Source organism: Petaurus breviceps, unplaced genomic scaffold (genome assembly GCF_028583685.1).
Source record: "Petaurus breviceps papuanus isolate PSGF00001 unplaced genomic scaffold, PetGlider_PUasm1.0 90865, whole genome shotgun sequence".
NCBI lineage: Eukaryota > Metazoa > Chordata > Mammalia > Diprotodontia > Petauridae > Petaurus > Petaurus breviceps.
Window position 1 is genome coordinate 4,885,592 of NW_027187367.1, and position 23,471 is coordinate 4,909,062.

The following is a 23,471-nucleotide window of genomic DNA, read 5'->3' on the forward strand; positions in this document are numbered from 1 at the left end:
CGGATTCAATCCCCAGGTCATCCCGACACTGGAGCCGGTGCTCTTACTCGCTGTGCTACCTGGCTGCCCCTCCTCACTTACTCTTTTTTAACTCTCTTCTCAACAACATTCTTTGCCTAGCAGTGACGCTTTCTCCCCAGTCCTTGCTAATGAAATCATCTGGACTATATGGGAGGGTTGAGAGATGTATGTATCTCATGAAAGTAAGGGATTTCTCCAAGTTGAATTTCATGACTTAAAAAAGCCCAAAAGAAACATCAAGTTTTTCCAACAGTTACCTGCCCTTATCCCTAATCTTACATTACCATACTGATGCTGGAACAGTACAAGGTTGGTTTTTCAATTTTCCTTACAACATAATAGAGAAGGAGATAAACTTTTGTTCTTTTTGAAAGAGGAGTTAAACAGTCATTGAAAAAGTATACTGTTCATATTCCCCTATAAAGTTTTATTTTTCCCACTACAAAGGGACCCAGGCAATTGTCATTCCCTCCTTTCTTAAGGTAGGAATTAAGGGGCAGTGAAGGATGATTTCTAGAGGTCACATTGTCCCTTTCCTTCCCTCCCACCATAGGCAGCTGGTAAATGCTGGAGTCCTCACAGTCCGAGATGCTGGGAGCTGGTGGCTGTCATTGCCAGGAGCTGGGAGATTTGTAAAATATTTTGTTAAAGGTGCTGATTTCTCTTTCCTTTCTCTAATTACTACAAAAGCATAAACCATTTGTCCCTCCCCACTCCTGTCCCAACTAAGGATTCTTAGGAGAGAGAGACCGTCCCCCAGGAATAAGGCCAGTGATCACATCTATTGTCCAGTGTCATCAGCTCCCATCTCTTCCTTCTAGGGCGACAGGCAGTTCTTGGGATGGTTCGAAAGTCCAAGTATCGGGAGCTGTCCCTTTCTGAGCTCTTGGGTAGACGAGCTCCTCTGTCTGTGCGGCTTGGCCTTCCCTATCATGTGCATGATTTAATTGGAGGGCAGCTGCTTGACATGTAAGTATTTAGCTTTACCTGTTCTCTCTCTTCCCTACTGCCAAGGTTTCAACTAAATCGTCAAAGACAGGAACTCTTTTTCATTGTGATGATCCATAGGCATTGCTCTTTGATTGCCTACCCCAGTTTTCTGTAAACATGGGGACCCTTATATTTAGACCCTAGTTTTTCTTGTCTTCCTTTCCTCTCACCCCTCCCCACCCCTCACCCCTTTCCACCCTCAGCTAGGTGGCATAGTGGATAGAGCACTGGCTTTTGGATTCAGGAAGACCAGAGTTCAAATCCTGTTTCAGACATTTACTAGCTATGTGACAATGAGAAAGTCATTTAACCTATGTGTTCCTTGGTTTCCTCAACTGTAATATGGGGTAATGATAACACCTGTGCCATAGGGATGTTTTAAGGATCAAATGATATAATATTTGTAAACTGCTTAGTGCCTATACTATACACTAGTATAGTGCCAATTACATAGTAGACACTATATAAATGCTTATTTGCTTTCCCCTTCCCCTCTACAGTGTCCCCACCACATCTGGGACTCTCCTTCGCTTGCCTGAGACATGAAGATTCTGGTTATCTTTTCCCACTTCATCTGTTGGACTGGGGAATGAAGTAAGGTGTAGATACAGCCTGCAGCCCACAAGATGTCACTCTTAACACAGGTGGAAGTGGAGTCTACGGAGGGGTTACCCCTTGAAAGGTCTGGAGTTGAGACTACTGTTTGGCTCTCTAGGTGGATGGGATAGATCACTGTTATTTACAGTTTTGGGGTTTGGACCATGCTTACTCTGCCTCTGCTAAGAAGAAAGATTGGAAACTATATCAATGTTTTGCTTATTGTCTTTCACATAGGACATGATGTCATTTTGTTTTGTCCTTTTTTTTGCTTTTGAAGTTGCCAAATAAACAATATCTTTCTGTGATATTTTCTTTAAGGCCTCATTTAAATGTCTATTTGTTGCTCAGTTGTAGGGATGGGGAAGGATAACGCCAGGTTTGGGATATTTTCCTCCATAACAGAATTCATTTGGGAGAGAGGAAAACATTGAAAGGGGTTTCCAGTAACAGTATGGGTATTACTGTGATTTCAATGAAAATCTACTAAAGCCTTAGAATTTGTGATGGGTCTTATATAAAATAATATCCTGAAGGTTGTGGAGAGGAGACATTCTACATACCCTTACTTCACCTGTATAAATATCAGGATTGGGGAGACAACACACTTCAGAGAGACCATCCTGTTTCAGAAAGACCTATATTAAAGATTTTCTCCAAGGCCTCAGGTTTCCAGTACTTTCAGTACTGGGCTTTGGGCCAGTTGCATTTCTTAATTGTCACGTGTTTTCCCAGCTAAACCAGAGCAGGGGTGGAGCAAAGTCCAAAGTTATTTCTCCTGGACCCCAGGCCAGCCAGAAGGGAGTAAATGGACAGCTGGGGTTGACCATCCCTGCAGTCCTCCCAACCATGAAGCTCTTATGGATGCTGCTTTGGGTTTCAAGTTTCTTCACCTTGACTGTACAGGAAGCCAGGTCTTGGGGAAAACTATCTGTGTCCCTGGGGGTGGTGGAGACGGGATGGGAGACCTGGTAGCTATGGAACAAAAACACCTGGGTGTCTTTGGAAGTGGGGTCTTGGTTGAAGGCTAGGTGGGAGGGTCAGTGGCTTGGATGAGGAAAGAAGGGGGTTCTGTACCTGTAAGTTCTAACCCCACTTTTTCCCTTAGGCTGCTGATCTTTTCACCCTCTGTGGTTCGCCTGGGTGTACCACTTTCAGTGGGACTGCAACTCCAGGGAGCTTCGAAGGGGCAGAAAGTCAAGGGTGTTATCTTTCTGAGAAATCCTTCAGGGCCCCTGGTGCATTGCTCTGAGGATGTACCCTTTACCCTGGACTCTGACAATGACTATCAGCTACTTAGTCTCCCGGTATTTGCACCCCAACTCCCTACCCACTTCGGCCAACCCCCAATTGCTCCTACTGTCTTTCTGTGCCTGTCACCTATTTACTCTTTCCATTCTGTTTTTCTTTACATGTCATTTATCTCCTTGCCTCTGATTCTGACCCTACATCTGTTTTTTGTTTCTTGGTCCCTCCCTTGGTCTTGGTGCGTCTCATTCTCACTTGGTCTTTCCATATCTCTGTCTCTCTCTTACTCTTCACTTTCTGCCTCTGACACTGTACTCATCTACCCTCAGGTCCCACTGGTCCATGTACAGCGCTGTGGTCTCAATAAGCTTCATAAGTCCCGTTCCGTGCAACTTCTGGCCAAGACATCATGGCTGAAATCAACTCTGTCTCGACAAACAGACACTCAGGGTGTCAACCTATTATTTTCCTCACGTCGGGGTCACCTTTTTCTACAGACAGACCAGCCCATTTACAACCCTGGCCAACGTGGTGAGGAGTCCATAGCTTCAATTCCTTCTCATCCAACAATGCAAATTTATTGTAGTTATACCATGTACAGAATAGACTTTGTTTGTAAAGGGAAAGAATGAGGAGGAAAGAGAAAAGTAGAGCTCGTGAAATCCCCTCCTTTGGCTCACTGACACCTCTATATCATTTCATCTAGTCCGATTCCGAGTCTTTGCCCTGGATCAGAACATGAGACCATCCACGGATACCCTGACTATTACAGTTCAGGTGAGTCCCTGTCCTCTAACTTCCCCACTGTGACCCCTGATTTCTAACCACCTGCTTCTAGGTTTGTTCACTGAGTCCCTCTTCTCTTAGAACTCTCATGGCCTTCAAGTGCGGAAGAATGAGATGTTTTCTAAAAAATCCATTTTCCAAGATGATTTTGTGATACCTGACATTTCAGAGTGAGCTCTTTTTTGAACCCTTCCCATGCTGGAATACCCCTTCATATCTCCCTTAAATACCTTGTCACTTTCTACCCCTTCCCCCAGTAACCTCACTCTAGACTCCAGGAATTCTGCTTGTTGCATAACCCACTTTGACCTTCATGACACCCCAGATTGTCTCCCAAATTCCCCCATTGTCTATAAGAACAATTTTCTTTTTCCATTAGGCTTTTCTCTACCTGCTTAGGCTGAGCTACTTCTCTATTCCTTCTTAGGCCTGGAACCTGGAGGATCTCGGCTCGATTCTCTGATAGCTTAGACTCCAACAGCAGTACTGAATTTGAGGTGAAGAAATATGGTAAGAGGGGTGGCTAGGTGGTGCAATGAATAGAGCACTGGCCCTGGAGTCAGGAGGACCTGAGTTCAAATCCGGCCTCAGACACTTAACACAAAAACTAGCCATGTGACCTTGGGCAAGTCACTTAACCCCAATTGCCCTCAAAACAAACAAAAAAAAGAAATATCGTTAAGAGCTGGAGACTGGGGAGATAGTGTCCTAAGGGGAGAGAAGGTTGGGGATGTATACTGGATCCAAGAGAAGGGGTGTTTTCATTGCTGTTTGACATCTTCTCCTCCCCTCTACTCTCACTTAGTTCTCCCCAACTTTGAGGTGAAGATCATACCTGAAGAGCCCTATGTGCTGGTAGCTCCTGGTGTTGATGTGCATATCCGATTGACTGTCCAGGCCAAGTAATCCACCTCTGCACACTGCTCCCAATAACCCTTCCATCTCTCCGCACCTTCTCTTCCCCCTTCCTTAGGACTCTTCCTTTTGCCCTGTTTCCTCCTCTCCATGCCCCCCCCCCCCGACCTTGATCTCTTTTCCCAGGATTTCTTCCAAATATCCCTTGTCTCTAGGTATATATATGGGAAGTCAGTGCAGGGAGTAGCTTACATTCGATTTGGAGTCCTGGATGAGAGTGGTGAGAAGAAATTCCTTCGAGGACTGGAAAAGCAGTCCAAGGTAGGGCTCAGAGGTCATGGGAGGCATTGGGGGAGGGGAGGGTGACATGTGGAATTTTCACCACAGCTGTCTGCTCTCTTTTTTGATCTTCCCTCCTCAGTTGTCAGATGGCGTCTGCAGTATTACCCTCTCAGGAGCAGAAATCCAGAAGTCATTAAACATCTCTGTGATGGACAATCTTCAGGGGCTTCGCCTTTATGTAGCAGCTGCTGTCATCGAATCTCCTGGTGGGTGACCCTAGACCTCTCATTTCTTACCTCTGAACTCTGATCCCTGCTTTGAATGTCCACACATAATCTTCCCTCATCCCCCAACCTTTCTGTCTGAGTACCTTACTCACCCATGAATTCCTTCTAGAGGGGGAAAATGAGGAAAACAGTAATCCTTATGTCTATCTCCATCTCTCTCCCCTATCTCTTTGTCTCTGCTTTTTTGCCCCTGACTTTTTATAACTATCTATTTCTATGGACCCAGGAGGAGAACTAGAGGAAGCTGAACTTACCTCCTTGCGCTTTGTTTCATCTCCATTTTTGGTGGATCTCAGTAGCACCCAGCAATATTTTGTACCGGGAACTCCTTTCCTGCTACAGGTTATTCCTCAAGGGTGTTGGAAAAGAGGATAGGGAGGGAGAATACAAGAAAGGTTGGGAGAGGCAGTACGGATAAGGGGACAGCATTTTTTCTCTATTTCTTCTTCTCTGACTTCTCTTTTACCCATCCTCAGGGCTTGGTTCAGGATGTCTCTGGCTCTTCAGCCCATGGGATCCCCATCAAAGTTTCCACCAAATTTATCACCTCAGGAATTGATTCTAATATCCAGGTTCTTAACCTCAACACAGATGAGAGGGGTCACCTCAGCACCCTCATCAATATTCCCCAAGCCACCCAAGAGTTGCAGCTCACGGTGAGATGGGATCCAGACACCCTAGGCAAGGCAGGAAAAAAGTGGGGAAGGGGAAGGGAGAGCCAAGAGCTGGATGCTTGTGTCACTCAGGAACAAGGTGGAAATGTGGGAGCTGAAGGACCAGGATGCTGAATCCCTCTGATTTTCCCTTATTGCCTCCTCCCAGGTGTCTGCAGGATCCTCCTTCCCAGCAGAGGCCACCCTTATTGCCCGTTCTCCACCTTCTGGAGGCTCTGGGCTCTTGTCCATAGAGCGGCTGGATTCCAGGCCTCCCCGTGTGGGACAGACATTCACTCTAAACCTTCATGCTATGGGAGCTGATGGAGCTGCTTTCTCCCATTACTACTACATGGTGAGAAAAGGCCAGTAAACGCAGGATTGTTGGACCAAAGATCAGGGCAGAGGTAGACAGTCCTTTCCTGGAGGTGGAGAGAGCAAGGAGCTTAGAAAGGAAGCTCCTTTCAGATCCTCCTGTCTCACCAACCACTATGACACCCTTAGGTCCTGTCTCATGGGGAGATCATATCCATGAACCGAGTGGAAAAGAGGGCTGTGACCTCCATCTCCGTACTTGTAACTTCCCAACTTGTGCCTTCTTTCCGAATCGTTGCTTTCTATTACCACAATGATCTGCCAGTCGCCAACTCCTTGAAAGTGGATGTCCAGGCAGGGGACTGTGAGGGGAAGGTAATTGGGGAAGGGGAGGAGAGATGGAGGAGAGAAGATGTGATGAGACAGAGGTGGAGAGAGAGAGGGAGAGAAGAAGAGTGGGCTCAAGTTCAAAGAAAGTTCAGAAGATGTGAAAAATAGGAAGGAACTTCTTCCTCCCAATAATGTTGCCCTGCTTTGTATTTTCTCATCTATCCTTAGCTGGAACTGAAAGTGGATGGGGCAGAACTTCGACCTGGGGACCATCTGAGGCTAAATTTATACACAGATTCCTTGGCCACTGTAGCTCTGGGGGCTGTGGATACTGCCGTGTATGCAGCAGGTGGCCAGAGGCACAGCCCTCTTCATATGAACAAGGTTGACCTCCTAGTCCCCAGAGTCTCCTCTTCCTCATCCTTTTGCTACTCTCCCCCAACTCCTTGGCCACTCTGTTCCTCCCTCCAGCTCCCCCAAACCTCGCTCCTTTCAAGAGCCCTATTTCAGTTCCCCTGCAGACTTCAATGCCCTTTCTTTCACAGCAGCCCTCCTCTTTCTGCTTCTCCTGTTCCCCCTCTCACCCAGTCCCCTCCTTTTCCCTTCCCCTTCATCTTTGTCCATCAGTCTCCATTTCCCAAAACATCACTTCTCTTTTCCCGCCTCAGGTCTTCGCTGCCATGAACAGCTATGACCTGGGTTGTGGCCCTGGGGGTGGGACCGATGCTCCCCAGGTGTTTGAGTCGGCCGGCTTGATGTTTTCAGATGGACACAGATGGACCCGGACAAGGAGCAGTAAGAACAGAGTTTGGGGGTGGGGGGAGTTAAAGTGAGAGGATGGAGAAAGGAGAGGGAGGGAGAATGAAAGGTCGGGAGTAGGAAAGTGAGAGAGTGTGAAATAACAGTGCTCTGGAAGTCAGGAAACCCACTGTTAACTTGCTGTGTGACAGTGGCTTTCCTCTCTCTGTGCTTCACTTTCCTTATCTGTAAAACCAGGGAGTAGGAATGGATTATCTCTAAGGTCCTATTCAGGGTTTGATACTCTGGGGTTAAGGAGAAAGAAAGGGAAGGAGAAGGTAGGGGAAGGATGGAAGCAGTTTTATATAAGGAAGGGAAGAACAGGACACAGAATTTGTGTGACTAGGCCTCCATCCCTTTATCATCTGCTACTGTAGGTCTGAGATGCCCCAAGGAGAATAAAAGCCGGAAGAGAAGAGATGTGGATTTCCAGAAGGCGATTCTTCAGAAGAGTGAGTGATGAGACTGGAGTCAGACCCTCAGCTGTGTCTGGTGTTGGGGGGGCCATTTCTAGTGACCGCGCTTCCACTGCCCACAGTGAATCAGTATGTTGGTCAAGCCAAGCGCTGCTGCAAGGATGGAATGACACCATTGCCGATGCGCCGATCCTGCAAAGAGCGAGCCGCCAGAGTAACAGCACCCACCTGCAGCAAGTCCTTCCTGTCCTGCTGCCAGTTTGCTGAAGAGCTTCGTAAAAAGACCCGCATTAGGGTCAGCACGGGGCTTGCCCGAGGTAATAGTTTGTTATGGCCTGGATATAATATAATATATTATAATATATAATAGTGGTTATGGCCTGGATCTCTAAGGTCAGGGGTAGGTGGGAATGCTAGTGGGCTGAGGTGCCCAGGGCCCTGAAGGTGAGGAGCCATTTTTATATCTTTCTCACTCATTCCAGCCCAGGACATATGGGAAGAGGAAGAAGAACTGCTTGTTGAAGATGATATCCTCGTCCGGAGTTATTTCCCTGAGAACTGGCTCTGGTCCCTGTGGGTAGTAGACAAAGTTAAAAAGTAAGGAGGCCAAGGAGACATTCCAGATGCCACCCCCAACACTGCCATGCCCCTTGTGGACCCCAGCATCTAGCCCCCAGGTTTGATAGATGTTCATTATATTCCTCCAACACAGGGTATCTGACCTTGTCCCTGACTCCATAACCACATGGGAGATCCATGCTGTGAGCCTTTCCCAGACAAAAGGTGACAACAGTACCACTACCTATCCTTTCCTCTTTGCCCTCTTAATGTCAGCATAATATGGAGTCTTCTTTCCCTTAGGGTATCCTAGTTAGCTTGTGATTTCCTTCGGGGTATCTTTCAGGAAGGAAGAGAAAATTCTGGTCATTGGTGAAGAGAAAATTCTGGTCATTGGTTTTGAAGCCCTGGGCCTCCCCTGGAGTGTTAGTAGAGTCAGCGCCTTAGGGGCCTCCTAGGCACCTCAGTTGTGCTGGGACAACTTATGTCCCTTCCTGTGCTTTTCTCAGACTCTCCTGTGCTGTACTGCATCTTATAACCATTCCTTTTCTTTTTCCTTCTTAGTTTTTCTACTCCTCTAAATGCCCCATGAGTGTATCATGTCTCCTTTTCCTCCACTCTCACTGATCTCTATGACTCTGTCCCCCAACCAGGTCTTTGTGTGGCTCAACCTGTCCGAGTTAGAGTTTTCCAAGAATTCCACTTACATCTTCGCCTTCCTTACTCTGTCCGAAGATTTGAGCAGCTAGAGCTTCGACCTGTAATCTATAACTATTGGAATAAGAACTTGTCTGTAAGTTTGTATGGGGAATGGGAGAAGCAAGTGAGGAACTGAGAGGAGAGGGCTCCTTGGGCCCCAAGATTCTCTTCATTCCTCCCTCCTGTTTCTATCTCCCTGCCACCAGGTGAATGTCCAGGTGTCCCCCGTGGAAGGTCTGTGCCTTGCTGGTGGTGGTGGCAGAGTGCTCAAGGTGGAGGTGCCTGCTACCTCAGCACGGCCTGTCTCCTTTCCTGTGGTGCCCACGGCTGCTGCTGACGTGTCTCTGAAGGTCCTGGCCCAGGGACCTTTTGGAGATGCTGTGTCCAAGGTCCTGCACATCGAGGTGAGAGATGGGACCTTTGACCCATCCTCCAGCCTTACCTACCTATTAGATTCCTTCCTCAAACACATTCCCAAGTCCCCAAACCTGAGACTCCAGTTCCCTTTCAGATCGTGCTCCCTACTCTCCTTTTCTCATGGGACCAGTTCCTAAAATCTTCCTCCTGGCCCTCCTACTTACTCCTAAATCGTAGGCCAACAGTTCCTTTCCCTCCTTGTTACATGCCCCTCCCACCCCACAAAAGTCTCTGCAGCCCAAACCCTAGAAACAGGGGTTGAGGGTAGTCTGAGACATAGAGATGGATCAGGCCTTGTCTCCTTGGCTTTTGAGTCATCATCTCTGCTTTACCTTCACTTGACAGAGGGAAGGAGCAGTCCAGATAAAGGAGTATGCCTACAAGCTGAACCCTGTAGGTGAGTGATCCCCCAGATTCTTACTGCTTAGGGTTCATGCCTCACTTCTTGGTCTCCTACTAATGTCTGTCTCACCTCAGACTACATATGTATGAGGAGTAAGATTTGAGGGGGAGTATTAAAGAATCTCCAGGGATGGAGGACTCTGATATGCCCTTTCCCAGATACCTGACTCCCTACTTCTCTTTAGACCTCCGTTCCTTTGATATTCCTGGGGAGAACCCATCCAATGCTATTCCCGATGCAGACTTCAGCAGCATTGTTCGTGTTACAGGTAGTCAGTTCTGCTGATTCCAGATCCCCAGGTTGCCTGACCCCTGATTTCCCACCAGTAACCTCTAATTCATTTTGTCCCCCAATGACCTTACTCGGACCCCTGTTGATGCTCCCCCTTTCCGATCCTTTGGCCTCTCAATCCCACAGTAATCTCATGACCCTTTTTCCCTTGTAGTCTTTCATTTTGAAGACCTCAGTCATGGATTCTTTTCTCTTTTGTCCCATGCAGCCTCTGACCCCATGGAGACCCTGGGCTCTGGGGGGGCCTTGTCCCCAGAAGGGCTGGGGTCTTTGCTGAGGGTACCCCGGGGTTGTGGAGAGCAAACCATGGTCTACCTGTCCCCCACACTTGCTGCTTCTCGATATCTGGACAAGACTGAGCAATGGGGGAAGCTACCTCCTGAGATGAAGGACCATGCAGTGGATCTCATCCAGAAAGGTGTGACTTAGAAGTAAGGGGATGGGAAAGAGGTGGGTGAAGGTGAAGGTCAGGGCATTTGGGAGAGCACAAGATAAGAAGAGAAGGTGGAAAGAAGAACCTTGGGGTGGGATGGTTGGAGAAAAGTAGAGAACCAAAAAACATTGTTGGGGGGTCGGAAGGTGGGAAGAGACAGGAGGTGGAATGGAAACCAGCAGCTCTTTTCTGTCCCTCAAGGCTATGCTCGTATCCTGCAGTTCAGGAAAGCTGATGGCTCCTATGGGGCTTGGTTGCACCGGGAGAGCAGCACTTGGTGAGATGGACTACCAAGAAAGGAGCAATGACTAGAGGGTGGGGAGAAATTTGGGCAGGGCAACAGGGTCTCCCAGTGAGGGAGGACTGGAAATGATTGGATGAGAGCCAAAAGCGAGGGGCTGTGCCGACTCCTCCCTCCCTTCCTTCCTCCCAGGCTCACAGCCTTTGTCCTAAAAGTGCTCAGCATAGCCCACGAGCAGGTGGATGGCCCTCTGGAAGGGCTGAGGCAGACGGTCCAGTGGCTTCTGACAAAGCAGCTTGGGGATGGCTCTTTTCAAGACCCCTGTCCAGTCCTCCACAGGGATATGCAGGTACTAGAGTCAGGGGTTGAGGGTGGGAGGGAGCTAAGGAGTGTCAAGTCTGCTGGAGGGGAAGGACATGGAAGACTCTTCCCTGGCCCTGATGTGGTGATATCTTATTGTTTCCTTTGTTCTCTTCTTCAAGGGTGGCCTGGTGGGACCGGATGAGTCTGTGGCCCTAACCGCCTTTGTGGTTGTGGCCCTCCAACATAGTTTGACTGCCTTCCACACTTCTGAGGATGATCCCGACAGAGAGAGAATCAAGGAGCAATTGCAGAGAGTGGTAAATACAACACTCATCTTCCCTGCACCCAAACTCTTCCCTGAAAATCCTACTTCCTTCAGGGACCCAGGAATTAAAAGAGCCCTTTTCCCTCTTAGAAAGACTCCATCTCACGTGCAGACTCATTCCTGGTGGGAAAGGTAACTGCTGGGCTCCTGGGATCTCATGCAGCTGCCATCACAGCCTATGCCCTGACCCTGACTAAGGCCCCCGAAGATGACCAGAATCTTGCCCATAACAACATTATGGCCATGGCCCAAGATAAAGGAGGTAAGTGTCCAAGGACCCTGGGAGCCCATAGATGAGTCTGGGCTCTTGTGTTGGAAGAAAGGAAATAAACACCTACTGTGTGCCAGGCCCTGTGCTAAGTGCTTTACAAATATCCTCTCATTTGGTCCTCACAACAACCCTTTGAGATGGGTCCTATTATTCCCATCTTATGGATGAGGAAACTGAAGCAGGTAGAGGCTAAGTGACTTGCTCAGGGTTATACTAGTAAGTGTTTGAGGCCAAATTTGAACTCAGATTTCCCTGATTCCAGGCCCAGTGCTCTATCCATTGTACCACCTAGCTGCCTAGAAAACTGAGTCCAGTGGGAAAGGATTTATAGGTTTGTGGTGTGTCCAATTAAGGAGGTTCAGGATTCATGTGAACGGAACACTCCATACTTCAAAAGATCCAATATAGTTTATTTAGAATATAAGTGAATGGGAAGGACACCAGAGATAACAGAGTGAAAGGCTTAGGAATAGTAAGATAAGAGCAATTATGATTAACACATATATACATACAAATCATCACCCATGTGGGGAAGCAGCAATATCTGACCACACAAGCTGGGGAATCCTGGGTACAGCTGTCAGGGTACAGCTGTCAGGGTCCCGCTCAGGAGGGTCCCAGGCAGGACGTCTCTTCTATGGGTGAGATTCCAATTTGGAGTCTGAATCTTACAGTTTAAGTAGTGCTAAGAACAAAGAAGGCATACTGCCAGGTGTTTTTGGCAAGCATCATATCTTGTGTGAGGCCTGGGACAGAGGCCAATCCCTCCAAGCCCCCCAAGAACGATGTTTCCTTGGAATGGTTAGTTCCAGGAGTTGGGCAGTTATCATGTCTTTTCTCAAGGACGTGGCTGGTGTCCCAGGAGAAGAGCAGCCCTCACATTCTCAGGATCCTCTGTTCCCAAACAGCTCAGGGTAATAGAAAGGTCATACTGAGTTGGGGCCTTGGTTTGTATAATCTTATTCCTCACAGAGGGGCTTACCTTGCCCCTTCATAGTGGGAGAAACCCAGTCTGGGGAGGAGTCAGTGACTTGGAGGGTCAGGATGTAGGGGAGGATAGAAGAATTTCTTTTTTTTATTTTTTGCCTTTTGGAGGGCAATTGGGGTTAAGTGACTTGCCCAAAGTCACATGGCTAGTAATTTGTCAAGTGTCTGAGACTGGATTGGAACTCAGGTCTTTCTGACTCCAGGACCAGTGCTCTATTCACTGTGCCACCTAGCCACCCCCAGAAGAATTTCTGAAGGGCCAAACTTCAGAAATAACAAAGGAAGGGACCAGGCTTTAGGCCTCCAAAGAAATTCACAAGAATAGCAGGTCACTCCTGAGACAAAATAGTAAAAGCCAAAAATGGAAAAAGGTGAATTCAGGGATAAGGAGACATGAGCATTGTGATTATATTTCTGACTCTGTGACTATTTCTGTTCCTTTCTCTCTTTTCCCACTCTCTTTTATCTTGTCTGCACCTTGAAGATGACCTATACTGGGGTCCAGTTGCTGGGTCTCAAAATGTTATCTCACCAACTCAAAGTGCTGATGATGGCCCCTCAAAGCCCACTCCCCTGGCTCCAGCCCTGTGGGTAGAAACAACGGCTTATGTATTGCTCCACCTCCTGTTGCGAGAGGGGAAGGGTGAGCTGGCTGATCAGGCTGCAAACTGGCTAACCCATCAAGCCAGCTTCCAAGGGGGATTCCGCAGTACCCAGGTATAAGGGACTGAGTCCAGGGTGCTTGGAAGTAGGAGGGGTAGAAGGAGATCTCCCTAAGTTCTAGACTGGAGAATAATGTGAATTTTTCCAGGACACAGTAGTTGCCCTGGATGCCCTATCTGAGTACTGGATTGCCAGCCATACAACCACAGAGACCACGCTCAATGTATCCCTGAGTAGTCAGGGTCGTCAAGGAACTAAGACCCGCGTCATCCAGTTAAACAATCATCAAACATCAGGGCTAGAGGAGGATCTACAGGTGACAAGCCCTTGGATTGGCAGCTGAGGCTATCGGGGACTGGGACCTTTCTAACCCTCAGAAGTGATCCTAGAGATCCTGACCCCCACCTGTGCCCCACCCAGCCTTAGCTCCTGACGTCCGGTCTCCTCCCCATTTGTACAGGAGGTGGGGAGAGGGGCACTTATATAGCTCTTATTCTCTTCTTCTCCCCCACTTTCTAGATGTCCCTGTTTTCCTTTCCTCCCACCCTCTTTCTGTCTCTTAGCTAATTTCTCTACCACTGAAGAGGGAATGGGTTGGGGAGTACACAGACAGCTTTTTTTTCTTCTTTTAACATGTTTCTTTCTTCCTGCTCTCCAAAAGTTCCCCTTGGGCAGCAAGATCACTGTCAAGGTGGGAGGAAACGGCAAAGGGACTTTAAAGGTGAGAATTGGAGAGGTGAGAGAAGGGACCTGGGCAGGAGGTGGCAGGTGGGCCAGAGAGATAAGCTGTGGTTAGGAGAGTTAAGACTGACTGTTAGCTTTGTATTCACTGCACTTAGCTTGGTGCTTAATAAATACTTGTTGATATTGACTGCCTGGAAGGCAGGGAGGGAATTCCTATTTATCTAGGAAGGGAAAGGACTTGAGACACCTCTCAGAGCAGGGGACACAGTGCATCTTAGAGTTGACATCATGTAGTCTAACCAGCTATATCCTGGAGAAGCCCTGTGGTGTGGGCTGAGTGGGAGAGGCTGGTAGGTGTGCATATAAATAAGATAAAGAGTAGGGACAGAATGACCTGGATTTTTCCCCTTCTCCCCACTCAAATATAATCGAAACCAAATCCCTTCTTCCTCCCCAAGATTCTACGTAAATTCAACATCCTGGAGGAGAAAAATACAACTTGTAAGGACTTCAAGCTGGAAGTGATAGTCAGAGGCTCTGTCCAGTATTCAGGTGAATGCAGGGTGGGAGGGGGTCTGTACATGTGGGTCCCCGAGGGAAGTGGAGGCCAGGGAGGAAGATACTTGGATCTTTCTCATGCTCCTGTTCCAATGCTAGCGGAATCAAATGATGACTATGAATACTATGAGGAGGAACCCCAACTTAGAGATGACCCAAGTCCCCTGCAGTCCCCTGTGACACCTCTGCAGCTATTTGAGGGGCGTCGGAACCGCCGGAAGAGGGAAGTGCCCAAGGCAGGAGATGAGAAGGAGGAGAAGGTGCATTATGAAGTATGCATCTGGTGAGTGCTTGTAGGCTGGGGTGAGGGCGGGTACCTGAGGGAGTTAAGAGCTGGATGAGGGGGTGGGTGGGAGTCAAGCCGGGGACTGGATGAACATATACCTACATTACAGGGTGGTAAACAGGGGGGCAGGCAGAGTCTGAGTGGGGGGAGTGGATGTTGAGCCCTGGTGGGTCGGGGGATAGTGGGCAGGAGAGTACCTGAGGGTCAGAAGAAGCTGGAATTACCCAAAGTATCTCCCTCCTAAGGCGAAGTGATGGGGTCAGATTCCCTGGCATGGCTATTGTAGACATCACCTTGCTGAGTGGATTCCATGCCCTGCAGACTGACCTAGAAAAGGTATGATTATCCTTCTTCCCAGTTAGGTCACAATTTTCTTGTTATCTCTGGAATCATAGGTTCTGGGTTCAAATCCTATTTCTGACACTTACCTATGTGACCTTGACTTATTCATTTAAATTCCCTGTGCCTCATATATAAAATGAGGAGATTGAATGAAGATGGTCCCTGAGTAGCCTTTCATTCATCGATCCTACATTTTGTGACCTTCCAGTTGCCTTCAGGAACCCAAGAACTTGGGCTCCCTTCTATCTGCCCAGACTTAGTCATCTCATTTCCCACAATTAGTCAGTTATTTGTGTCCAGGTGAGGCAGCTGTGCTGGGTGCTGTTTTTTGTTCCCCTTTTTCTCCTTCAGTGGCTCTGGTCCTTTTGGTGAGAAACTCTGTGGTGTTTCCTTGACCTCAACTTTTTTCTCCCTAGTTGACCTCGCTCTCAGATCGTTACGTGAGTCACTTTGAAACCCAGGGACCCCATGTCCTATTGTACTTCGATTCGGTGAGTGTGTGTGTGTATGTGTCCATGGGGTGGGGAGGATCTGGGGAATAGACAGGGAGTCTAGCAGCCTACATTCTATGCACTCCAGTGTTGTGCTGAGCATCTGGGAAATACAAAGACATAGCCCGCTTCTCAGAAAACTGACAGTGTAGTTAGAGAGAGGGAAAACTCATATACAATTAGGACTGGGCCCTCATTGTGGCAAAGCAATCCTTCTATACTTCCTGAATCGATTGACCGTTCTCACCACAGTGGCTTTTCCAAATCTTTTCCTCTCTCCTCAGACTGCCCAAAGTTCTTCTTCCCCCCACCTTCTCAGCAAGAACCATTCCTCATATTTCACTGAAAAAGACAGATCATGCAAGGGACTCTTCTCCCTTCTTCCTCATCTCACATTACTCTGACCTCATCATTCAGCTGAAACTTCTCTTTCCAGAATTACTAATGATCTCTTAATTGCCATATCTAATGACCTTTTTTTTTTTTTTGCCTTTTTGGAGGGCAGTTGGGGTTAAGTAACTTGCCCAAGGTTACACGGCTAGTTTTTTTTGTGTGGGTGTTAAGTGTCTCAGGCCGGAACCGAACTCAGGTCCTCCTGAATCCAGGGCCGGTGCTTTTCTCACTGCGCCACCTAGCTGCCCGTGACCTTTTCTTAATTGTCACCCTCCTTGGCCTCTCTGCAGCTTCTGTTGCTGTCAATTGCCGTCTTCTCCTTGTATTCTCTTTTCTCTAAGTTTTTGGGACTTCACTCTCTCCTGGTTTTCCTTTTACCTGTCTGAACTCTCCTTCTCTGTCTCCTTTGCCTGATCTTCATCCAGTTCAGGTATGCTTACCATGGAGATCACCCAAAGGCTCTCTCTGGGGCCCTCTTCTCCCTCTATTCTATTTCATTTGATGATTTTATTAGTTCCCATGTCTCTATGCAGATGACTCTCAGATCTACCTGGCCAGCCTGAGACCCTCTGCAGTTTCACATCTCCAGCTGCCCATTAGACATCTGGAACCGGATGTTTCAGAGGCATTTTGCTTTTGTCTCATTTCTTGTATGAGCCCCCTAATCTTGGGTGACACTGCTACTACCATAGTTCAGACCCTCATCACTTCCTGCCCAGACTATTGCAGTAGCTTGCTTGTGGGTCTGCCAGCCTTAAGTCTCTCGCCATTCCAATCCCTCCTCCACTCAGCTGTCAAATTGACTTAGTAAAGTGCAGGTCTGACCATGCTACCTCTCTGATCTATCAACTTCAGTGTCTCCCCATTACCTCCAGGGTCAAATCTAAAATTCTCTGTTTGACATTAAAAGCCATTCATAACTTAGGCTCTCACTTCATATGCCTTACATCCTCTCCGTCTCCCCATACTCTGAGATCCAATGATACTGGCCTTCTTACTGTTCCTTGAACAAGTCACTCCATCTTCTAGCATTTTCACTGGCCATCCATCAAGGCCTGGAATGCTCACTCTCTGTGTCTTTACCTCCTTGTTTCCATGTTAAGTTTTAATTGTGTTGGACTCTTAATGTCCCCATTTTTATGGGATTTTCTTGGCAAGGGTACTGGAGTAGGTTGCCATTTCCTTCTCCAGGCCCCCCATTGTATAGTTGAGGAAACTGAGGCAAATAGAGGTTAAGTGACTTGCCCAGGGTCACACAACTAGTAAGTGTCTGAGGCCAAATTTGAACTCAGGCCCCCTTGACCCTAGGCCTAGCATGCTACCCACTGTGCCACCTAGCTACCCCTCTTGTTTCCTGGGCTTCCTTCAAATCCCAAGTGAAATTCCACCTTCTACAGGAAGCCTTTACCAATTCTCTTTAGTTCTAATGCCTTCCCACTGAGATTATCTCCAGTTTATCCTGTATATGGTTTGTACATAGTCATTTACACATTGTCCCTCTCATTAGACTATGTCCCTTGTATGAAGGGACTCCTTTTTTCCTTTCTTTATATCCCCAGCATTTAGCACAGTTCTTTGCACATAATAGGTGCTTAATAAATTTAGTTGGCTGACATGAAACGATATGAAACAATACAAGACAGCATATAATTTAAATTTTGTAGTTACTATTGTTATAAACACTTTGAAGTTTATAAGGCTCTTTGTTTCAATAAAAAATTAATCAGAGGAAAAAGCAAGACAAATCAAATCACAAAGAACAAAGAACTGATGAGTTTATAAAGTACTGAGATCTAATCCTTTTGTGAAACTTAGTGTAGGCACAGAATGGTTGACTGAAAATCTTCATTGGAAATGTTCATTCATTCATTTATCGAACATTTATTAAGTCTCTACTGTATGCAGAGTATGCTGTTAGTTGTTGAGAGAATTAAAAAGTTTAAATTTAAAAAGAAATTCACATTTATATAATGCTGTAAGATTTATAAGCACTTTTCCCCCAAACAGAACTGTGAGGTAGGTAGGGTAAGTTGGGTTATAACTATTTTGTAGAGGGGAAAACTGAAGTGTAGAGAGGGAAGTGACTTGCCCAGTCTCTTCCCTTTGTGTGCAGTGCTTTTTGCATGAGACCCTGCTGCCTTTCACAGAGCTTATAGTAGTTTAAAGACAACGGAAAGGCATGAGTTGAACTGGTGGACGCTTTACCCATTCCCATTCTCATTCCTACCCTGAACCCCGTCTCCTAGACTAAAGTCTACTTTATCTTCCTTGTCTTGTCCCAGAGATTCCTCCCTTGGGCCTGAAGGGCATCCTTCACAGACCTTGAAGATGCCTCCCTTGCTCTTCTCTTTAAGGTCCCTATAGGTTAGGGATCCTTAATTTGACAAAATCAAGGGGTCTGGGTGGGATAACACTTTTTTTTAAAAACTAGCCTCTGACTGAAATGTAGCATTTCCTTTGATATTTTAAAAATGTTATTCTGAGAAAGGGTCTCTATGCTACACCAGACTGCCAAAGGGGTCTAGGATGCAGACAAGGCAAAGAACCCCTGCTCTGACTGCTCTTATGGAATCCCTACCCTCATGTTCAACCATTTCTCTTTGCCTCCATCATTTGCTTCAAATCTACTAACATGATCCATTGTCAAAGCTGGCTCTGCCTGTAAGTGAAACCTGAGTTTCAACAGGCATCAACAGCATCATTTCATGGACAGTGTTGGTTGCCGCCATTATCAATCCCCCAAGACTGCCTACTGCCATGATCCCAAATGAACTGACTTTCTCTTAGGGTCATGCCCTTGCTACTGCTTTCCCTTAGCCCTCCTCTGACCACCATGAAGTTCCCATTTCTGATGAGACTCTGGGATGTCTGTAGTTCTCAGGCCTTTGGTGACACTGAGATGATAGATATTGCTCATGTTAGTAAGTTAGTAGCCAACTAGTTCATGTTAGTTAGTAGGTTTCAAGTAGACTGACTGAGGCAGAGAGAAATGTTTGAAAATAAGAATAGGGTTGATATTTAAATCAGAAAGAGCCAGAACAGAGAAACAGTACTATAGATCAATTTCACTGGTGAATATTGATGTACAAATTTTGAATAAATTATTAGCAAGGAGATTACAGCAATATGTCACCTGGATAATATACTATGACCAGGTGGGATTTATACCAGGAATTCAGGGATGATTCAATATTAGGAAAACTCAATAATATCAGCATAACTGACCATACCAATAATAAAACCAACTGGAATCATATGATTATCTCAATAGATGCAGAAAAAGCTTTTGATAAAACACAGTACCCATTCTTATTAAAAGCACTAGAGAGCACAGGAATAAATGGAGTTTTCCTCAAAATAAGTAGTATCTATCTAAAACCATCAGCAGACGTTACATGTAATGTTGATACACTTCACCACTGTTATTCGGTATTGTACTAGAATTGTTAGCTTTAGCAATAAGAGAAGAAAAAGAAGTTGAAAAAATTAGAATAGTCAATGAGGAAACAAAACTATCACTCTTTGCAGATGATATGATGGTATACTTAGAAAATCCCAGAGAAAAAACTGAAAAACTACTTGAAATAATTAACAACTTTAGAAAAGTTGTAGCATGGAAAATAAGGGTAGAGCTTCCAGAAGAGCAGCCATAGCAGGGCTCTTTGCCTTTGACAGTGTGAACCCAGTGAGTATTCAGACCTCCCCCAAGCTGATATTGCCATTTCCACCCAAACAGAAATTCTCTGCCAGCTTTTGGTATTGCAGCATTTTTTTTTTTTTTGGAGGGGGTAAGACAGGGCAATTGGGGTTAAGTGACTTGCCTAAGATCACACAGCTAGTAAGTGTTAAGTGTCTGAGGGCTGTTTTGAACTCAGGTCCTCCTGACTCGAGGGCTGGTACTCTATTCACTGTGCCACTTAGCTGCCCCATATATTGCAGTATTTTAAACACACAGCAATAATACAGACTAAGGGAAGTCATTGTATCACATGATATGATGAAACCAGATGACTCTAGTGGCAGGACTGGAAAGGAGAGAGCCTGGAAGCAAGGAGACCAGTTAGGAGGCTTTTTAAGAATGTAGGCCTGAGAGGTTGAGGGCTTGGACTAGTGGAGTAGCAGTGAGAATGAGGGGGAAAGACAGACAGGAGAGATATTTTGAAGGAAAAAATGAATGGGTAACTGTTATAGGTGATGGAAAGGAATCAAAGATATCTCCTAAGTTCGCAGCTAGGGAGTACAGTGGATAGAGCCCTGGAGATGGAATCAAAAAGGCCCAAGTTCACGTCTGGCCTTAGACACTTACTACCTATGTGACCCTGGACAAGTCAATTAACCTCTGTTTGCCCCAGTTTCCTCAACTGTAAAATGGGCATAATAACATCACCTACCTTGCAGGGTTGTTGTGAGGATCAAATGAGATAATATTTATAAAGGCTTTTACTTAGCTTGGCACATAGTAGGTGCTATAGAAATGTTTGTTCCTTTTCCCTCTAGGTTTTGAGCCCTATTAACTTGAAAAATGGTGGTGCCACTGATAGTGACAGGGAAATCAGGAAGGGGAGTTGGTTTAGAAGAAAAGATAAATTCAGTTTAGATATGTTGGCTCCCCGCTACTACTTCTAGGATCAAATAAAACTCCATTTGGCATTCAAAGCTCTTCATTACTTGGGCTATTCTTATCTTTCTAATAATTTTCTTACACATTGATACCCTCTACACTCTCTATGATCCAGTCATACTGACCTACATTGGTAGTGTTCCCAAATGATGTTCTTTTTCCCACTATCAGGACTTTTCAAGTGACTGTTGTCTTAAACCAAACACTACCTTCTGCAGGAAGTCTTTCCTGCTCCCTCAGCTGCCCATACTTTACTCTCTAAAGTCATCTTCCATCTACTCAGCATCATAAATTTATAGCTGGAAGGAACCTTCAAAGTTTTTTGTACTCCACCCTTTTATTTTACAGATGAGGAACTGGAAACCAAGAGAATTAAATAACTGGCTCAGGTTTATATAGGTAGTAATTAGGAGATTTGACCCCGTGTCCTCTGATGCCAAATCAAGTGCTTTTCCCATTACATGATATTATCTCTGGGTTAGAGTAACAGACCAAAATGAAGAGGGAGCAGAGAGCAAAGGAGATAATGGAGAAAGCTAGTGAGAGAGAGACAGTAGATTGGGGGGCAGGGATGGTCTCAGTAGCAACTTGAACATCCTTGCATTGTGACTCCAGGTTTCGGCATCCCGGGATTGTGTGGGCTTTGAGGCTGTGCAAGAGGTACCTGTGGGACTGGTGCAGCCGGCAAGTGCTGTTCTTTATGACTACTATGAGCCTGGTGAGTGGAGAGAGGGAGCATGGGAGAACCTGGGCCTCTGTCTATGGTGGGGCAGGAGGAGGGAGGAAGGAAAATGGTAGGATAGCATGGGACCCCCAAGGACCTTGGGCATGCTGGAAAGCATAGGATTGTTTGGAATTCTTGACTGATTTGGCTATGGAAAGGTAGTCCTGAGCCTGAGGTCCCCCTTCTGCCTTATTGTTGTGCCATGAACTTTCCTCCTCTCCTTCATGGAGTAGTAGGAGGGGATGGGGAGACAGGTTTGTGATTTTCTGTGACTTCTTCATCCTTATCACAGGGGAGAAATGTGTTGTGTTCTATGGGGCCCCAAGTAAGAGTAAACTTCTATCCACGCTATGCTCTGGGGATGTTTGCCAGTGTGCCGAAGGTGAGTTATAAGCAATAGTGGATGGGTGAGGTATTGCTCCAGGGGGAATATGATACATACTTTTCGGAGTTTGAAGGCACCAGAGATAATGAGAGAGATATAGAGAGAAATGGAGGCACACCATTTTATTTCTGCGTCCCTATTCTTTCCTCCTCCCCACAAAGGGAGAAAGCAAGAAAAACAAAACCATTACATGTTTAAAATGTTAAAAATAATTACATGTAATTAAGCAAAGCAAATTCCTGCATTGGTCATGTCCAAAAAAACCCCAAACCAAAGTTAAAAAAAGTCTCCATCTGTGTTTTGAGTTCATCTTGAGTTCTTTGAAATTGTGGTAGGTCATACACATACATTTCTCTCTCTCTCTCCCTCTGCTCATTACACCTTTTGTTTTCCCTTTTCTTAGGAAAATGTCCTAAAAAATACCGAATCACAGAAGTGGAGAAAATGGAGGAAGAGGTCAGGATGAACTATGCCTGCTATGATCCACGTGTACATTATGGTGAGTTGATAACCCTCAGGCTCTTGCATTTTCCTTTAGGAATCCAGGAATCCTAAGTCCTCCAGTTTCCCAACTTTTTCTAGATGCTTCCTACCTTTCAAGAATTTGACTTAGTATCCACTCATATCAAGTCTGATTCTCTCAACCCTTGGGGTGACCTCTGCTCCCTTCTTCCCAATAACAGGTTTCCAAGTTGAGGTTCTCCGGGCAGAGGACAAAGCTGCCTTCCGGCTCTTTGAAACTAGGATCACACGTGTTCTGCACTATAGTACTGACAGGGCTGCTAAAGCTTGGTGGGGGCAGCTGGGGAATGGAGGTGTGGATGGCAGGGGGGATATTCTTGCGCCTTTAATGTCTTCTCTTTTCTCCTGTCATTCCCCTAGCTCAAGATGTCAAAGCCAGTATCGGCCAGACTCGAAACTTCCTGGTCCGAATCTCATGTCGCCTGCAGCTGGAGCCTGGGAAGAAATATTTGATCATGGGACTTGATGGAGTCACCTTTGATATTAAGGACCAGTGAGTTGTCTATGACCCAGAGAGACCCTACTACTTCTGTCCTTGGCTTTTCTTCCTCCTTCACCCTGAGGACCCAAGTCCCTCCATCCCTTGGGGACTCAGGGACCCAGGCCTTCTATCCCTCTCAGGCTCACATCCTTTACTACTTCTTTCTTACACAGGCCCCAGTATTTGCTGGACTCCATGACCTGGATTGAAGAGATACCTTCTGAAAAGAACTGCCAGGCCCTGCGATATCGGTCTGCTTGTGCCAACCTTAGTGAATTCCTCCAGAAATACGAAACACAGGGGTGTCAGGTTTAGGGGGTGATATCCTCTCCCTCCCCTCCCCTACCTCCATGGACTTTCTTCACTCAAAGTGCCTTAAATCTTGTCCTTCACATCTGCCCTACCTGATCTCATCTCTTTTTCCTGAAAGGAAGGGAGGTCTAATTCCTTCAGGACTACCCTCTTGACTTCCTTTTTCCCTCCTATCCTCATCTCTCAAACTGGAAACCAAGAGAGAGAAGAGCTTAATAAAAATTTGTTTAATGACCAAGTCAGTGGTATTTGTGTTATCTCTGATCCCTGTGACTTTCTCTGGACCACTTCTCTTGGACATATATGACCTCTATATCTATGAACATTGTACTACACTCCCACTTTCCCTAACCCTTTCTCTTACCCAGTTACCGTGACCCCTTCTATCTTCTCCCAGACTCCTTCTTCATTCCTTTCACCTTTTAGCAAATGGTCTTAGGTCTCCTGCCACACCTTCTCACTCACCTCTGCTCTTCTGCCTACTTTATTACTTACCCAGCTAG

General features: G+C 46.3%; 1 protein-coding gene across 1 annotated transcript; it reads left to right on the forward strand.

Annotated features, from left to right (window-relative positions):
• The first annotated feature begins 1,552 nt into the window (after window positions 1–1,552).
• LOC138149984 (complement C4-A-like) lies at window positions 1,553–23,206 on the forward strand. Its single transcript, XM_069073275.1, has 41 exons — window positions 1,553–2,522; window positions 2,717–2,915; window positions 3,186–3,387; window positions 3,563–3,633; window positions 3,724–3,812; window positions 4,070–4,152; window positions 4,448–4,544; window positions 4,713–4,818; window positions 4,919–5,045; window positions 5,293–5,408; window positions 5,543–5,722; window positions 5,889–6,074; window positions 6,224–6,409; window positions 6,593–6,748; window positions 7,033–7,159; window positions 7,540–7,614; window positions 7,701–7,895; window positions 8,061–8,175; window positions 8,291–8,361; window positions 8,790–8,929; window positions 9,042–9,239; window positions 9,598–9,649; window positions 9,840–9,923; window positions 10,155–10,364; window positions 10,581–10,656; window positions 10,813–10,969; window positions 11,103–11,240; window positions 11,339–11,510; window positions 12,991–13,223; window positions 13,318–13,485; window positions 13,831–13,890; window positions 14,312–14,405; window positions 14,511–14,694; window positions 14,943–15,033; window positions 15,456–15,530; window positions 21,160–21,262; window positions 21,561–21,650; window positions 22,057–22,152; window positions 22,337–22,420; window positions 22,536–22,668; window positions 22,830–23,206. Exons 1-41 carry the CDS (start codon window positions 2,458–2,460, stop codon window positions 22,969–22,971), a joined length of 5,226 nt encoding a protein of 1,741 aa, XP_068929376.1. The 5' UTR covers window positions 1,553–2,457; the 3' UTR covers window positions 22,972–23,206.
• The last annotated feature ends 265 nt before the right edge of the window (window positions 23,207–23,471 follow it).

Excerpts from the sequence above, each read along its gene's own strand:
- LOC138149984 (XM_069073275.1), top strand. The coding sequence starts at position 2,458 with ATGAAGCTCTTATGGATGCTGCTTTGGGTTTCAAGTTTCTTCACCTTG. Across the intron at positions 8,930-9,041 it reads ATTGGAATAAGAACTTGTCT|GTGAATGTCCAGGTGTCCCC; the intron begins GTAAGTTTGTAT and ends CCCTGCCACCAG. Across the intron at positions 22,421-22,535 it reads CACACGTGTTCTGCACTATA|CTCAAGATGTCAAAGCCAGT; the intron begins GTACTGACAGGG and ends TCATTCCCCTAG.